We start from the raw sequence: 18,928 nt of genomic DNA on the forward strand, positions 1-18,928 counted from the left end.
GTAGTGACTAAGCTTTCTTAAAAAAAAAAAAAGTCACATCTACTGTGATGCTTGTGCATCCTCCCACCATGTATGTGGATGTGCACATGCTCCCCACACACCCATCTTCCTGAGGCCAGTGTCTGGAAAAATTACAGAGATATGGAAATGAACATTTAACTTCCTCATCTGCCAAGTGAGTTTGAATTTATATTCCTCTGCCTCTCATTGTAAGCACTTAAATCCTATTGAGATGCAATTCTCTATGCACTTTCTGCATGTTTTTTATTACAAAACATACATAAATTTTGTGTATGATCTCTAACGTTACTGCATCATTTTGGGGAGTTGTTTCCACTTTTTAGTCCTCACTTTGTGATACCAGTTAATTAGAACAGCTACTGTATAGACAGTTTTTAAATGAGAAATCAAGATGAACATAACATAGTGAAAATACTGGATAAATATGTATATGCAAAAACTAAGTTCTCATTAAAAGATCCTTGTTTGAAGAAACACTTTGTCTGGACTGGGGTTTGCCTGCTAGACTTACATATGCCATCTCTTTAACACAAAGAGAGAACAAGGGAATGTGCTGAACTCTGATTCACAGGCATTTATAACAGTCTAAAAAAAGCCAACTTGAAAGGCTGAGAGAAATCTAGATTAATCTTATTGATTCTGAAAGCAAATAAGGTGTTGCTGCACGTCATCTTGGATCATGTCAAGAGTAAGATGGAGTGTGAGGTAGTGTCGCGGACTGCCTGTGTCTTCTTCCGATGGGTCGCAACCAACTGACTGTTGCGACCACAAGGTATTCTACAATCAGAAGGCTCTTCTAAACTCACTGCTACCTTAATCCAACAGAGAGCTCCAATTCACGCTCTCCCGAGGGCTCCTACCTCTCCAAACTCCAGGAGGGAAATGCCCCACTCCCTCTTGGGAGTGCCCCACCTTTAAACTTCCCATAGGTCACGTGGTCTCCGGCCAACCAACGTGACTCAGCACCTGTCTTGATGAGGCACAGGTGCTTCTCATGTAGCAGCCGGGAAACTTCCCCGACAATTCCCCCTTTTCTTTTAAAAAAAAAAATCGCCTCGCAGCCTTTAGGGGTTTCCAACGTTTCAGTTCCATTTTCCGTCGCCGTTATGTTAGACACCTTGGGACCGGGTCATGGGGAAGTCGTTCTCATATTTTTTTATCATACCACGTTGGCGGTGGATATATCCATTGTTCTGACGACGATGGATACATCCACCCTGGCTGCTCTGGCTGCTTTAGCATTCCCTCTGCGGTCTTTTCCGGACTGGTCTGTGGCTGTTGCAGCGTTCCCGCAAAGGGCTTGCCTGGGCCATAAGACGTCTGTACACGCTTTCTCTTTCTGCTGTTTCCCGGCCGGCCGTTTGATTTGCAGTTTTTGGCGAGATGACCTATTCTCCCACAAATATAACATCTTTGTTTAGTTAGAGCAGTGGCCAATGTGGTCATCTCGCTTTCTACGGGCCCAACTTTGGCACATGCAATCACCATTTCTTCTAGAGAGGGGTCCCCCGGCAATACTTCAATGACTCTCCGACAATCAGGGTTGGCATTGTCCTTTGCCAGCTGTTTTGTCAACAGTGCCCGTAGTCTACTGTCAAATATCTGCTTTTCTATTGCCCCCTGCAATCTCTCAACGAACCGTAGAAAAGGTTCGTTGGCCCCCTGTTTAATTGTTGAATATTTTGCTTTAGGCTCAGCCATTTCTGCTGTACGTAATAGTGCCTGCATCCCTATTTGTTTAACCTGTTCGAGGATCTGGGGATGCCATTGAGCCTGTATTGCCGGGTTACTAAATACTTGACCCGTTCCCATCAATACATCGGTACCTATAGCATAGCATGGGTCGCTTTGGGGTAATTGGATATTTTGTAATGCCTGCTGGTCGGCCAATTGTCTCCAGACATTTGTGAAAACGGAGCGCTGCACCGGTTGGAACATGACCTGGGCTAGATGTTGAAAATCGTACGGCACCAAAATTTCTAAGTTTAATAATCGTAATAGTTGTGTCACCGCCAGTGAGTTTGGTCCGTATCGCGCTACCGCTTTCTGCATGTCCTGGATCACTTTCCATGACCAGCCCAAATGTTTATTGGGCTGGTTGGCACCCGGGAGGGCCAGTTCTACGGGAAACGCACTCGGCTCTCCTTCCATTTTCATTACCGATAGTTTTTTATTACTAACTGGTAACCCCAAAGCTTGTATCAAGTTCCAGTCCCCGGCCTCTATTGCCTCTTTCTTAACTTCGTTCCAGAAAAGTACTGGATCACGATGGGCTGTCATGGCAGGCGGGGTAATTTCTGTTATTTCTAACTGTGGAGCGGGGGACAAGCATGTCTCTAGAGGGGCCGGCGGGGCGGATTTTGGCGACTTTTTCATTGGTGGAGAAACCGGTGGAAACTTTCCAGCTGAACTGTCGCTTGCTTTAGGGGTTTCTCCTGAAATTTCTTTCACTGCAGGGGGGGTCATGGCCTGCTGCAACATGTTCACTACGGTTGCTAACTGCTGGGATATACCTTGCAGCATTGTCATGGCCTGTCGTACTAATAACGGCTGCATTGCTCGTACTTGTGCCATGTATGTCGCCGGATATGAATTTGCCAGGGGTGGGGTTATTAAATCAAACGGCGGAGCTGTAGGCTCGATACCTCCTGAGGAGGAAGGGGGGGTTGCTGGGGCAAAGGGTGGGGGACGCTCCAGTATCTCCTGGAGGGTGGGGCAAAGTTCCTGCATAGTCCCCGCCACTTTGTTGACCTCTGTGAACAGTGAGGACACGTCTAGTTCATTGTCCACACTGTTTCCCTCAGACAGTTCGTTGCCCCCTTCGTATCCTTCGCTTGCGGATACATAATCTGTAAATTCCTCTTCCTCCTCTTCTGCTGACCCCTTTTGAATTATGTTATCTAGGGCCTCCCATGTACGCAGAAGGTCGGTCCGGCCTCTTTGATTAACCACGGCTTCATAGAGCAACTTATCCCCCAGCTTTTTCCAAAGTTCTAGGTTAAAGGTGCAAGTAAGGCTGAATAGATCTTCGTGCCCCGCTGCCCAGTTAAGTAAACTATATAGGTCTTCATTACCTATGTTGAGCCCCGCAGCCATCCCTGCAGATTTGAGAAAGGTGAAGGTCTGATTCTCCTTGACAAAATTCTGGCCCATTTTAGCTCCCAGCAGCTCACCTTGTTTCAGGCGTCTAGGTTGAAACAGATCAATTCACAGCTCTCCTGCTGCTCTCGAGCTTCACTGGGTTTTATCTCCACCGCAGCTCACCCTGCAGTCCAGGCAGTTCGCGTTTCGACGAATCACGTCGGGGTCACCAGATGTCGCGGACTGCCTGTGTCTTCTTCCGATGGGTCGCAACCAACTGACTGTTGCGACCACAAGGTATTCTACAATCAGAAGGCTCTTCTAAACTCACTGCTACCTTAATCCAACAGAGAGCTCCAATTCACGCTCTCCCGAGGGCTCCTACCTCTCCAAACTCCAGGAGGGAAATGCCCCACTCCCTCTTGGGAGTGCCCCACCTTTAAACTTCCCATAGGTCACGTGGTCTCCGGCCAACCAACGTGACTCAGCACCTGTCTTGATGAGGCACAGGTGCTTCTCATGTAGCAGCCGGGAAACTTCCCCGACAAGGTAGGTATTGGATTTTAATAGGAATAGATGAGCTTCAGTGAGACTTTCAATTTAAGTAGTGCAATGGAAAATGCTGAACTGTTTAATTGGTCACTCTACATATTTAATTCGTTACTTGATTGTCTGTTACAAATGAAAGTTCAGGGTTTTTTTTCCATTGTGTTACTTCTAAACACATGTAATGATTACTAGCCAAAGAAATGTTCTAGGTTTAGGCTGTATAAAGAGCTCTCTAGAGCTCTGTTCTCTCAATGTTTCTGTACAGCGTGCTCTGGTACATCAGCAAAAATAATGGTGGTTGCCACTGTGGGTGAGATAGCGATGCACAACCTCTGAGCAGCAGCAAAACGCGGGAATGGTGGTTTTTCAAGGCAGTTCTTCTACTGTTTGAAAATACTTGCTGTTACGCAGTGTGGCTTTTAAGCAGATGGTGTTGGCACAGTTTTCAAACATTGTCATTCACAAAGTTGTATTGATAAAACATCCACACGTGCTGGAAATTTAAAAAATTTCAAAACTCTGGGAAAATGAAGAAATCTTGATTTCCAGATAAGCAAGTATGATTAAATGCTTTACACTCTCACTGAACTTTGTTTCCTTTCGGCATTCCCAGCAAACTCTAAGGACAAGTTTTATCTGCCCAGAATTAGACACTTGTGTCTGAGTTATTATGTATATTTATCTTTCAGGTCAAAGTAGAGAGCTATGATGCAATTCATTTCTTTCTAGACGGATGTATAAAAGAGGTCATGTAAATCATGCCTCAGGGTTGTCTGTTGCTCATCACTGGCTTGACAGAATCTAAACTACTGTCCTAGATGTGGATTTCTACACTATAACCTTTGGTGAGATCCATTTCAAGCTGAAGATACCTACATGTGGGTGTCTGCTGGCATGGCCAATGTCTATATCCCATTATAATCATGGAAATCTGATCTCGCCTCCAGCTAAAGAAGGACCTGGATGTCCTAAAAAGCCTTATGTGTCAGCCTTACATGTGTGGAGGTCTTTGGTATCCTGAAGTGTCTTAAGCGGCAGCAGTGGCCTACATGGGCACATCTGCTTTGAGCCCAGGGACAGCAGAACCTCATGAGCCATTCAGCTGAGCAGCTGCTCTGTGTATGTACCTCAGGATGAACTGAATTGCTCTCTAGACTACATTTTCCGTTTCTACTCTGAGAGAGGCTTTGACACTTGGTTGCTGCCTAGAGCTACACCACATCTAAATTTAAGTGCCTTGAGCTTAAACTGATCCTGCCTTTAAAGACCAAAAGCTTTTATTGACAATCACCATAGACCTTTCTCCCTAATTTTATAGAAATGAAAATATTATTATTTGAAGATAATTTTCCATGTTTGATTTTATTTTAAAATCCCTCAAGCATTCATTCAGTTCACAGGGAATGTTTCTTCAATTCCATTATTCTGTTGTTTATACAGTCTGCTATTAAACAAAACATAGATGAACAACTTGATTTTAAATTTTCTTTTAAAAACAAATGCTGCAGCTAAACCTTAAATTATTCTTGATTATTCTTCACTTGCATAGAAGAAAGGGCAGTGTTGTGGTGATGCTGTTAAGTTTATCAAATGTGTGTTACTTTTAAATATGATCATCCATTTCAGAACAGGTGTTTTGCTTTTTTTCTTCTGTGCAATGACTGTAAAGCTCTGAAATTGCATTAGTCTGCTTATTTTAACAAAAATCTATAAGCGATGCTAATTCCGCAGTTTTTGTTTAAGGAAATATATCTGACTGAATATTAGTGGGAAAATTGTGTGTAAGTAAATAAACCAAAAATTAAAATAGAATTTATTTTCTACTACTAATTGAGAAAACATTGTTTATAACAAAATGCTTGACTATCCTATGGAGTTTACTACTTATTAGTCCAGTGCTGATGTGACTTCAGAAATATATGTCCATCTTGACCTAAACAAATAGAAATTCTGTAACATTCGTATTTATTTGTGTGAAAATGTGAAAACATACTTTTCTACTGTAATAGAACTCTATATCTGAAATACAATGTTTATGAAGGGTACAGGTATTTTTCTGACACACTGGACGGAACGTCTCTCAGTCAAGAACAACATTGCACTTCCCCATATCTTACTGAAACTGGAAGATATGTTCACATACATTTATACCTACCTATCTGCTTCTACTACAGTTTCATAATAAGTCATACAATTAAAACCAAATAGGACGTCATTCAATGGCAGCACTCCTTTGTGGAACAGCACAATGGAGAATTACTGGGGTTTTTTTGCATATTAATGCCTACTTCAAAGACCATTTAGCCCATATGTTACAGTACAAAAGAGGCTTTTTCTGTCTAAGCCATTTGAAAACTGAAAAGCAGACTAGTTTTCCACTTTCTGTAAACAGTGCTCATTTATATGCATTTTATGTATTGAATGGGATAGAGGTTATTTATCATTGTGAAATGCTCATATTCTTAAATTTTTGTTTCTCTGCCTTGCTTTTGCAGACTAAAACTGGTATTGTGTTGTCGTATGATGAAGTATCCGAAAATGCTTATGACATCCAACTGAAGCTTACAAAAGAGGTACTAACAATACAAAAACAAGATGTCATCTGTGTTAGTGGAAGTGATCACAGTGCAAATGTAAGTGCTTCTACATCTCTGTGCTTTCGACTGTGCACTTTATTGTCTTCTGCAGAGATCAGTTTATGGTATTGAAGTGCAAGAGGTTTTACTGGATAATAGAAATACATGTAATGATCAGTTGTTGGGTTTTTTGTTCATGCTTACATTCTTGTATATAAAGACTTGTATTTCAGCCAGTGCTATATGTCTTTTATTCTGACGTATGTAACCTTAACAGGAGATAAAATGTCTCTAAATACTGAGATTACAGCATTCTTCCACCAAATATTGTCAGGCCATAAAATGAAGAAAAAAAAAAATTAAATTGAAAGCATTTTAAGAGTAATTTAATACACCAGAGTTTTCTTTATTTGTGTATCAAGTATTGACAAAACGTCTGTTGAAGGGTATAGAGCTGGCTGACAGAACACTTGACAGACACTTCTTTCACTCTAATTCTCCTTCAGGCACAGATTGGGCTTAATCAGTGCTAGCACATATGTGGTGCTTTTTTCCCCCAAACTTGGTTATGCTGCTTTTTCAAAACATGTGGTGTCCCTGAACTATGGAGAAATCTTCTATATCACCATTTATTAATGTCATTAGAAAAACTTGTGGCATTTTGCATAAGCCGTACAGCAGTAGTGTCTAGGTTATGGACATCTCCAAATACTGTCTTTTATTTCTTTATATAAACGGTGCTCCTCTTAATCATATGTGTCCCAAATTTTACTGAGCAAAATAAATTTCATGAACTGTGCTGATACATGCTAAAGTGAACAATTCATTACAGCTTCCTCAGAGATGGCCAAGGGGGAGCCTTTCTGCCTGCTTGCTGTATTTCACATCATGTAAACATAAAATTTGGCACTGGAGAACATCAAGCGAGTTTGTCATAGTCTGCTAAGAATTAGGAGCCAAAAAGTGTATAGTGAGTATCAGTATATACATATGAGAGTATGTGTCAGAGGGAGAGAGTCTGCCTATCATAGAATGGTTAGGGTTGGGAGGGACTTTGAAGATGATCTAGATGTCCGGCTGTTGGCAGGGACACCTTCCACTACACCAGATTGCTCAAAGCCCCATCCAACCTGGCCTTCAACACTTCCAGAGATGGGGCATCGACAACTTCTCTGGCAACTTGTTCCACTGCCTCACCACCCTCTGAGTGAAGAATTTCTTCCTTATATCTAATTGAAATCTACTTTCCTTCAGTTTAAAGCCTTTGCCCCTTGTTTTGTCACTACACACCTTTGTAAAAAGTCCCTCTCCAGCTTTCCTGGAAGGCTGCTATGAGGTCACGCCAGAGCCTTCTCTTCTCCAGGCTGAACAACCTCAACTCTCTCAGCATGTCGTCATACGAGAGGTGCTCCAGCCCTTGGATCATTTTTGTGGCCCTCTTCTGGATCTGCTCCAACAGCTCCATGTCCTTCTTCTGTTGGGGGCCTCAGAGCTGAATGCAGTACTCCAGATGGGGTCTTATGAGAGCAGAGTAGAGGGGCAGAATCACCTCCCTCAACCTGCTGGCCACGCTTCTTTTGATGCAGCCCAGGATGAGATTGGCTTTTTGGGCTGCCAGCGCACATTGCCGGCTCATGTTGAGCTTCTTATCCACCAGCACTCCCAAGTCCTTTTCCTCAGGGCTGCTCTCAATCCATTCTTTGCCCAGCCTGTACTTATGCTTGGGATTGCCCTGACCCATGTGCAGGACCTTGCACTTGACCTTGTTGAACTTCATGAGGTTCTCACAGGCCCACCTCTCCAGCCTGTCAAGGTCCCTCTGGATGGCATCCCTTCCCTCCAGTGTGTCAACAACACCACACAGCTTGGTGACATCTGCAAACTTGCTGAGGGTGCACTCGATCCCACTGTCCATGTCTCCAACAAAGATGTTACATAGCACTGGTCCCAGTACTGACCCCTGAGGAACACCACTCGTCACTGGCCTCCACTTGCATAGTGAGCTGTTGACTGCAACTCTTTGAGTGCGACCATCCAGCCAATTCCTTATCCACTGAGTGGTCCATCCATCAAATCCATGCGTCTCCAATTCAGAGAAAAGAATGTCATGCTGGACAGTGCCAATTGCTTTCCACGGGTCCAGGTAGATGATGTCAGTTGCTCTCCTCTTATCCACCAACACTGTAACCCTATCATAGAAGGTCACCAAATAGTCAGGCAGGATTTGCCCTTAGTGAAGCCATGTTGGCTGTCACCAATCACCTCTTTATTTTCCATGTGCCTTAGTATAGTCACCAGGAGGATCTGCTCCATGATCTTGCTGGGCACAGAGGTGAGACTGACTGGCCTGTAGTTCCCGAGGTCTTTCTTTGTTCCTTTTTTAAAAATGGGGGTTATGTTTCCCGTTTTCCATTTGGTGGGAACTTCACCAGAGTGCTATGACTTCTGAAATGTGATGGATAGCGTCTTAGCAACTTCATCCGCCAGTTCCCTCAGGACCAGCGGATGCACCTCGTCTGGTCCCATGGACTTGTCCACCTTCAGATTCTTAAGATGGTCTCAGATCTGATCTTCTCCTACAGTGGGCAGCTCTTCATTCTCACAGTCCCTGCCTTTGCCGTCCGTGACTTGGGCTGTGCAGCTGGAGCTCTTGCCAGTGAAGACTGAGGCAAAACCATGTTTCATTTCTGCCATAGTAAATATTTATATGAATTGTGTAATATCACAGAGAAAATAATTTGAAACCGCTTTTAGTAGTTAAAATCATTATGTACTGGTTTCAGATTTTGACCATGGAACGTGACTTGGTCTTAAAAATGTTGCATGAGTTGGCAACTAGTGGGAAGCCACTCAGTGAAGTCAAAGTTGTGTCCCATTGTCATGGTTTAGCCCAGCCAGCAGCTAAGCTGCCATGCCTTTGCTCTCTCACTCCTGCCAATTGGTGGGATGGGGAGGAGAAAACCTTAAGAAGAAGGGCAAAACTCTTGGGTTGAGATAAGGACAGTTAATAGGATGGGGAAAAAAAAAAAAAGAAACAACCAAAAAAACCCACCCAAAACCCAAATGAACACAGGAAGTGATAGTAACCACCATAATACTAATAAAAGAACAATACAAAACAAGTGGTACAATCGCTCACCATATGGAACCTGGAACCCAGCCCACTCCTGATCTACCAAGCTCCCTCTCCCGGCCAGCTCCTCCTATATATATTCTGAGCATGACATCATGTGGTATCGAATATCCCCCTGTCTAGTTCTGGTCAGCTGCCCTAGCTGTGTCCCCTCCCAGCTTTCCTGTGAAAAGTTAACTCTATCCCAGCCAAACCCAGGACACTCATTCTTCTTGGTTTGCTAAATAAATATAAGCCTCAGCCAAAAATTAGCTTGCATATACTTTCTAATTTCGTAGGATGAAATACTGCAGCTTTTAACTGCAAATATTGCTGGTAGTGCTGATGAGTTGCATGCAAATTGTGGTTGCAAGAGTCATAGTAAACTATCATGTGATTGCAATGTATGGTGTCTGTGCATATAAGTATACATGATTGCTCTGAACTTAATGCTATTTGAATGCCTCATGTATAAACTTTCATAGAAAAAGAATCAAAATTCTATCCCACCTAATCCGAGATTGCTTCTTGACTGAATCAGCACAGGCGTGCTGCATCTGAGAAAATGCCATATTAAATCTGTATGTGTATTGAACTTCACTCTTTGATCACTCAAAAAAATATATCAAAAAACCCAACCCCTGCCCTTTCCCTGCTCAAATGAAACAAAAAGAAAAGAAAAAAAAAAAACCCCAAAAAAACCAATCTAGTAAAAAACTTGTAAGAAAAACCTCTTCATCTTAATATCAAGATTCGGGTTGAGTCTGATTTTGATGCAATTGTACATTTTATGGGTACCATAAATAGTATTTCCTGGTAGAAGACAGGACAGGATGACAAGCTCTGATAGTACTCGAGGAGCTTGATTTTGAAAGAAATTCTGGAGAGTCAGAGTCCTTGCAGAGGTGGCAGAACTGAAATATGCAGCCACTGTGTATAAAATGAGCTGAAGTTCCTCAGTTGTATTTCATGAGCAGTGTGATTACAGAGTTGATAAGCCTGGAGAGGAGTGACTCCTGGGACTATGTCAGAATGGAGACACCTCTGCTATGAAGACAGGCTGAGAGAGTTGGGGCCGTTCAGCCTGGAGAAGAGAAGGCTCCGGGGTGATCTTATAGCAGCCTTTCAGTACTTAAAGGGAGATGACAGGAAAGCTGGAGAGGGACTTTTTACAAGGGCGTGTAGTGATAGGACAAGGGGCAATGGCTTTAAACTAAAAGAGGGCAGATTTAGATTAGATCTAAGGAAGAAATTCTTCACTCTGGGTGAAGAGGCACTGGAACAGGTTGCCCAGAGAAGTTGTGGATGCCCCATCCCTGGACGTGTTCAAGGCCATGTTGGATGAGGCTTTGAGCAACCTGGTGTAGTGGAGGGTTTCCCTGCCCATGGCAGGGGGGTTGGAACTAGATGATCTTTGAGGTCCCTTCTAACTCTAACCATTCTATGATTCTATGATTTTCCAGGATATAGAAATAGTGTTAATGTGTAACAGTGAGAGAATTTTAAATATAATTGAGATGTTGCTTAAGGTTTGAGTTGCAAAGTACTGTGTGGCTCTAAGTGTAAAATCCATTCAGAAGGGATTTCTTCCTTCCTCATTCTGTTGGTAGGCAGCATGGGCAGTCCTGCCAAGCTGACCTTTCCTGGAAAACATTAACATCATTGCCTTATTTACCTAAGGTTTTCTTGCTGAAGACTCTGGAAACTAGATTTGAAGGCTCTGATCTGTTGTTTTTCCGTGTCCCTTGCAAGATCTCTCCAAGATGTTCCTTTCTGAAAGTGTTATCTTCAGTCTTTGTGGGCTTCTGTTGTCAAACTGTGATGAGAAAAATGAACTAAACTATGGCTTCATGGCAATCCTTGTTTTTTCTGTATTATACTTTAAACCAAATAAAAATTTTAGAATACTAGCATTTAATATGAAGGCCAATCAAGTGTAACGTGAAGATGAACACTGTATTTTTTTACAGTATATAAACTAATATATAGGAGCTCAAAAACAGAATTAGAAATCAGGCTGAAAGAGCTGGTAGTTCTTTAGCACTGTTTTTTGGTAATTCTGAAGATTTACATTTCTAGCTACACTAGATAAGTTCCAAAGAGATAAATGTTTTACTTTAAGTGGTTCAAGAAAATCCCTTTCATCCCTGTGTTGTATGATTCAAAATATTAGTAGAAAATCGCAACCTGAAAGTCAATTCTGTAGTAGTCATAAACAATCACATTGTCTTACTGATTTATTCTCCCTGGTTCTATACCTTTTATTTCTCAAGTATTCATAGTTAATCTGTATTTTACACAGGGCCATTCATCAAACTGGTTCCTTTGCAACAAAAATAGAAATAACTCGTTTGCCTTTCTGTAGTGACCTTAAACACGTAGAAGGGGAAAAAACCTGAAACTTTCCTATTTTTTAGAGTAACTTTTCTTCTTAAGTAGAATATATAAATGGAAAAATATTGAAAAATAAATTTCTGTGTCTTATTTGTGGTAATACGTTGTTCTCCAGCCAGTTTTGTGGGACGGCATTTGAGGGATGCATTTGCTTTCAGTTTCCGTTTCACTGACAGGTTTGTTGATGCTGAGGAATACTGAGGACAGGATTTGGAGCCGTGCGTGATGAGCTATTCTACTCCCATCCAGTTCTGAATGCTGCAGGGAGGACTGGCAAAGACATCAGTGATCTCTAGTGCTACTGTTGTGGGTTAGACTTTCAGCAATAGAGGTTATTCCCAAGAATAAAAGGCTCTGGCTATAAAATACCTTCCACTACCATCATCTAGATCTCTTCTTGTTTCATATTTCGCCATCTGCCATTCATTTAGATACTACTTTTAAGCACAGAGAAAGCTTCAACTTTGAGAAATTGTAGAGCTGAATTTCTGTAATTTCATGGCAGTTCAGCCCATTTCACTAGTTCTTGCTAACTTGGATTTGGATGTAGAGTAATGAAGAGCATAGTTTGTGAAATTCAAGATGCGTATAGAAGAAATAATGTAAAGGCAACTGTTTCTTTTTCTTAGTTTTCAAATTTTTCACAGCAGATGATGGCTTTTAAATATATACAAAAATCCTTCTGGAAATGGAACCATTATGGGAAATAATACTTTCCAATATTTTATTATATACGATTACATTTATTAAAAAATAATTTTATATAGCTTAATATAATATGTAATCTTTCCACCAAGATGTATTTCAGAACTTCAGATTTGGCAAATCCAAGTGTTCTAAGCAAGTCTTCATGACTTAGTGTTATATTTGGGGTGTTTAGGTTCATAGGAGAATATATGGGTGCACACTCATAGAAGCAGAGCATGAAGTTATTGACAGAGATGGCATATTGAAAATAAATAGATGTTTTTCATTATCTTTTAAGTATTTTTAACAGAAGATTTTTTTTTCCCCCAGATTTCAAGTTTAACACTACTCAGACAAAGGAATTAATTTTATGACAGACAGAGAGAGATCCATTTTCAGTGGAGGAACAGGGAGACATTCATCTTTATACTGTATGCTTGATTAAGTTATGATTTTGCTTTAACTTTTCATCATTTCACATGCTAAAATTAATTTCTTACATACAGCGCCTCACTCTTAATATTCCTTGGTTTTCTTCCATGTATATTGCTGTCATCCTTCTTCTGTTGTCAGCCCACAGTTTTATGCCTCTCTTCTTTCTTAAGCAATTTTTTTCTTTTACTTTGTGTTATATTTATGTACCTTTTTTTCCCCCTGCTAATTCCACTTGCAAAGTAAGAAAAAGAAAAGAAATGCATCTGGCTTTTTGTCACAATCAGTCCTTCTCACAGAGCTGAATTGTCTCTGACTTGGTCAGTGGTCGGGCACACAGGTTTCTAATGCAGGCTCCTGGCATCTTGATTGGAAGAGGACTCCTCAGAGGCTTATGTGAGTCTAATAGAATTAGAACAACAAAAACCTTTGCATCCTGGGTACCCAATTGTCCAGCTTCAGAAGCCATGTCTTAGCTGGACTTTATCAGAATGAAGCAAGGTATGTGAATAGGAAAGAAAAATAGCAAGATTAGTTGTTTTGTTGATTCAAAAAATAGGAACAGGGCCTGAAAGTACTGTTTAAATCCCTGATGAGACGGCTATGACTTTTTTCTTTATAACTTAGATGCTAATAAGGACAGAGAAGACTGTTATTTTACCAAATCTCTAGGGAACAGATCTGCATTGAAGTCTAATAAAAGTTTTGAGTTGTTTTTTTTTTTTATCCCAATGAAATTTCTATCTAGATACCTGCTAGTATTACTGTTTGTCCAGTGCCTGTTCTACCATTGCTGGTATTGTATTTTAGTCCAAAATTTTTTAAAAAAAAGATAATTAGCATTTGCTGTCTTTTTGGAAACATCCAGTGGGTGATTAAGAAAGATTCTTTCTTTTGAAAGTAAGATCACTTATATGGAGAAAATACATTATTTAACTATTTTTTATTTGTTTTCCATAGTCTGGAAAGCTGACCTAGATATTTAGAAGATATCAAGTAATTCCTTAGAATCTTTATTATGAAAGATCATAAGCTTGTGTTGCTGTCACTTTGAGAAGAATTAAAAGTTTGTATCTCAAAATAAATAATAAATATGAGTATTCATCAGCATGACAAAAAAAAAACCCTTTGTTGTTAAAGATAAAAATAGTAAGTAGCTTCAGTAAAAAGGCTAATAAAAGAACAGAAGAATGCAAAGGACACTATAGATATCCCTGAAAAATAATCTTTCCTTGTGATGTGGAAAGAGTCCAGCTGAAGGTAACGCCCATATCAATAGAATAAAAGAAAGGCAGCACAACTTTGGTAAACCAGGCATATGTTCAAATAGATGTGGTTTTTATTAAAATTTTATTTAATCGGTTACACCTGGAGCCATGACAGACTGTCAGGATTGGTAAATTGCTGCTGCATATATTGTGAGAGCTTGTGTAGCAGTTTAAAATCTTTAGCAGTTGGGGGCAAAATATCTGACTGCGATGGAATGTATGTGGGATATTGATTTGTGCAACCTCTTCTCTTCATCTTTGTCTTCACACCAGCCAACATGTGAAATGTTGTGCAAAGGGAATGCAAATGAAATTACTCAAATAAAGAATAGCTGTGTTCTGGCACGAACACAGGAAAAGAGAGAAGCGTAATCATATCTTGACACACAGGGTCCTATATATCTTATTAGTAACTCTGGAAATCCGTATTTCTAGGTGATCTGCATAGACTTAATCTGTACCATCCGTCTGAAAACAGTCTGAGTCTTGGGTCCTCTCATGCCGGTTGGCAAAGTTAGTTCCTGTCCCAAATTAAGCATCTTACAACTCACTGGAGGAGTTCCTAAGCATTCTTGTGATATCATACCAAGGCTGAATATGTTTTCCAGATACGTTTAATATGATCACCACACCCTGGAGAATAAAATATCATGGGGTTTGTCACAGTCATCTTTACTAGAATGGATTATGTAATAATTTAGATTGAAAGGGACCTCTTGGGGTCGTCAGATTCAACCCGCTGCTCAAAGCGGGGATAGCTTCCAAGTCTGGGCAAGTTGCTGAGGGCTTTGTCCATTCATGTTTAGAATACCTCCAAGGATGGAGGTGTTACCAGATTTCTGGGCAGCCTCTTCTAATGCTTAACCACTTTCACTGTGAAATGATTTTCTGTTGTTATACTCAATTGGAATTTCTTTTGCTGCAGGTTGTGACTTTTGCCTCTCATCCTTTTACTTTGTGCATCTATGAGAACAATCTGGTTCTGGTTTCCAAATAATCCTCCTTTAGGTTAGCAGGCTTTGAAAATAAAATGAGTGACTTCATTTACTCTTGAAATAAATGCAACAAAAAAACCCCATCCCCCCAAAAAAAACTCCCCAAAAAAACAAAACTTTGATCTACAGTAATAGGAAGAGTTATAATAAGATAAAATGACAAAAATATCTTATTATAGTATATTTAGTAAGAATTCTCTGCAACTGTCCCAGATCTTCGCTAGCCTATGAAAAGATCTGCTTTGTCTCTATACAAAACTTGACAGCGACTGGCGTGCCTCAGTCGATTTTTATAGCTGCTTTCTTCCTGTCCTTTTGGGAAAAGGTGAGATCCTGTGCAGTGTAAGAAATAAAGTTCAAAACCTCTCTTTCCCATTCAAAATAATCTTTTGCTTTCTATCTACCTGTTCCTTATTACATCTTGCCTCCTCTTTGTGCAAGTGGAGAACAAGGCACCACACAATGCCATAGAGGACTAATTCATGTCTTTCCCTCTCTTACTTGAGGTTTGACTTACATTTCCATTGTCTCCATAATTTGTTCCACTTGCTGAGTTACACTGTCTTTTTAGCCAACACAACTATTTCTAAGAATATGAAACAGTCTCTTAAAAATGATAGAGAGTTGGGGCTAAAGTTTCTACAGGCACCCTTTGAGCAAAAAGCTTTTCCTGAAAACCAGAAATGTTATAGCCAACAATATAGCAGATCCTACCTGTAATATAGCTCTTTGATTGACACCTCACTCCCAATGTAGTTTTACAGAAAAGCTGTTACATTACTTTTTAGTGCATTCTTTGATTGTTTACCTGGTTGATTCCTGAGAAGGCAATATGTATGACTTGTGGAAGTGCACAGATGTGGCACATTCAGTCTGACTGAAGTGGCTAACCGTGTGACATTGTCCCAGTTTTAGCTGGGACAGAGTTTTTTTTTAACAGCCAGAAGAGCTCCCTGTTTTGGTTTCACTCAGAGGCTCACTCTGAGAAGAATGTTGATAGCAAGCTGATGTTTGTGGTTGGAAGTGAAACTCCAAGGACTTTTCAGTGTGCGGAGTACAGAAACACGGCAGGATAAGGGGGGAGCATAGCTGGGACAAGGGGGACACGATTCCCCTTGTCATTTGTGTGGAACTTAAGACTGAGGGCCAAACTGGCCAATTAGTATTCCATATCATGCAGCGTCATGCCCAGTATAAAAGCGAGGGTCAGCCGGGAAGAGGGGCTTTTGCGCTTTTGCTCTTTTTGCACTTTTGCTCTTTTGCGCTTGCTGCGCTGCTGCTCTGCTGTTTTTTTTTTCTTTCTCTCTCTCTCTTTCTCTCCCTCTCTGCCCCTCTCTATTTCGGGGCCTCGCGTTCGTCCGGGATTTGCAGTTTTCGGGACGAGACGGGCTTCGCATACGAGGGGTGGTGAGCACCTACATTGTATTAAATCATCTGTATTAAATCACTCTTATCTCAACCCACGGGTTTCACGTTTATCCTTTAATTCTCTCCCTCATTCCTGGGGGTGGGGGAGGGGGAGTGACCGGCTGTGTGTGGGGCGGTTCAACATAACCCACGACAGTCCTAACTGGCGCCCAACGTGGGGCCCGAAGGGGTTGAGATAACGATGTGGCTGGCCGGAATGCTGTTTGTTATGCTTGCGTACATGTTACCGGACATTCATAATTTATTGTCTTATCTACCCTATATGATGTTAGGCGGAATGTTTATGCGGTTTTCTGGCTCTGGGTGTTGGACCGGCATGAAAAGTATGTTATCGGTAATTAAGGGTTTTGCTATACTGTACGGTGTAACTCTGATAAGATCATCGGTGCTGGGTCCGGCTCAGTCTTTGTATTCGGCGGTGCAGAGGGGGATGGTGATGTGGAACTCGTTTATTAATTTTGAGCGTCACCTGGCGGATATCATCGCCAATTATACCGGTGACTTTTCATTCACAAAAGCTTACGTTGATTTTGATAATGCCGAACATCATTGGAATAATTTAACCGGTTTGATTGTCCTGCAAGGTCTCCTGAATATATGTTTAATTATCTATATATTCAAAATCAATCGGCCATTTAGGGGTGTATATCAATTTATTTCTCGGGTTATTGTGCTTGCCATCTCAACTCCCATGACAAGCACTATAGCTACTCAGACTACAACGTTATCAGTTGCCCCCGTAAGGAAAAGAAAATGTATACAAAAGTTAGACGACGAAGAAGAGGAATCAGGGCCATCACAACAACCAAATGAGGAAGAGCAACCAGGACCATCAAAGCAACCAGACAAAGAAGAACAACCGGGGCCATCACAACGATTGGAGGAAGAGAAACCAAGGAAATGTCTGCGAAAGTCAGAACGCAGAGGAGAGGATGATGATGATGATGAAGAGCGACCAGGGCCATCACGAGAAATGAAGCGGGAGCGTTCTGTTTCGCCCCAGAGGAAATCTCAATGGAGGAGGAGTGACATCATAGATGAGAGGATAACCACCAGATCTCTAAAAATGAGCGAGCTGCGAGATATTCGAAAAGATTATGGCCGCCTTAAAGGTGAGCCCATTGTCTCTTGGTTGCTCAGATGCTGGGACATGGGAGCCAATAGTCTGGAGTTAGATGGTAGTGAAGCTAGGCAGCTGGGAGCCCTTGCCATGGATGGAGGCATTGATAAAGCAATTGGAAGGCAGACACAAGTCCGCAGCCTCTGGAGACGACTCCTGGCAGCCATAAAGGAAAGGTACCCCTACAAGGACGAGGTGCCATGTAATGTAAGCAGGTGGACCAACATAGAAAAAGCTATTCAGTATCTGAGAGAACTGGCTGTGCGAGAGTTGATTTATCTTGACTCGAGAAGCGGACCAAGACTCGAAGATCCAGATGACGTCCGGTGCACACGACCAATGTGGCAGAAGATTATACGGAGTGCGCCAGCCGCATATTCCACCTCATTGGCAATAATGGACTTCGGGGACGATGAAGCACCACTATCCGTAGGTAATCTGGTCACCTACCTCCGACGATATGATGATGACACTTCTATACGAACCTGTGTTGCGGCTGTGGAAAAGCTGTCTGAAGAGGTCCGAGAATTAAGAGAAAAAGTAGATTTCCCACCACCCGAACGTTCTAGAATTTCAGCTGTCAGAACCAGGCGTTACCCTCCTCGAGAGAGACAAGAGAGACGGTACAGATCACGGGGTGAGCTATGGTTCTACCTCCGTGATCATGGAGAAGACATGAGAAGGTGGGATGGAAAACCCACCTCCGCTTTAGAGGCCAGGGTACGCCAGTTGGGAGGAAGAACCAACAGGAATAGAACTTTCTCCAATTCCTCCAGGACAGCTGTTGCCCCAGTCTACAGTGAGCAGTCCACTAGTCAAAATGGGAGGGCTGATCCTCCTAGCCATCCTGACTCCAATCCTGCTGATTCCTCTGATGAATATGATAACAGGCATTAGAGGGGCCCTGCCTCCAGCCAGGTGGAGGAGAGGGATAATCGAGTGTACTGGACTGTGTGGATTCGGTGGCCTGGCACATCATACCCTAGAAAGTATAAGGCTTTAGTGGATACTGGTGCCCAATGCACTTTGATACCATCGAACTTCAGAGGGGCAGAATCCATCTCTATTTCTGGAGTGACAGGGGGGTCTCAACAACTGACTGTGTTAGAGGCTGAAGTGAGCCTAACTGGACAGCAGTGGCAAAAACACCCTATTGTAACTGGCCCAGAAGCCCCGTGCATCCTTGGCATAGATTATCTTAAGAGAGGGTATTTCAAAGACCCAAAAGGGTATCGGTGGGCTTTTGGCATAGCTGCAGTAGAGAC

At 41.8% G+C, this 18,928-nt stretch overlaps 1 protein-coding gene across 1 annotated transcript in view; it reads left to right on the forward strand.

Annotated features, from left to right (window-relative positions):
* SNTG2 (syntrophin gamma 2) overlaps positions 1-18,928 on the forward strand; it is a 304,188-nt gene that overhangs the window by 117,828 nt on the left and 167,432 nt on the right. The window contains exon 3 of the mRNA XM_086608352.1: positions 6,147-6,284. Coding sequence (XP_086464478.1) covers positions 6,147-6,284 — 138 coding nt within the window. The remainder of the gene's footprint in view (positions 1-6,146; positions 6,285-18,928) is intronic.

The sequence above is a fragment of the Tauraco erythrolophus genome, chromosome 2, assembly GCF_009769465.1.
Source record: "Tauraco erythrolophus isolate bTauEry1 chromosome 2, bTauEry1.pri, whole genome shotgun sequence".
In the NCBI taxonomy this organism is placed as follows: domain Eukaryota; kingdom Metazoa; phylum Chordata; class Aves; order Musophagiformes; family Musophagidae; genus Tauraco; species Tauraco erythrolophus.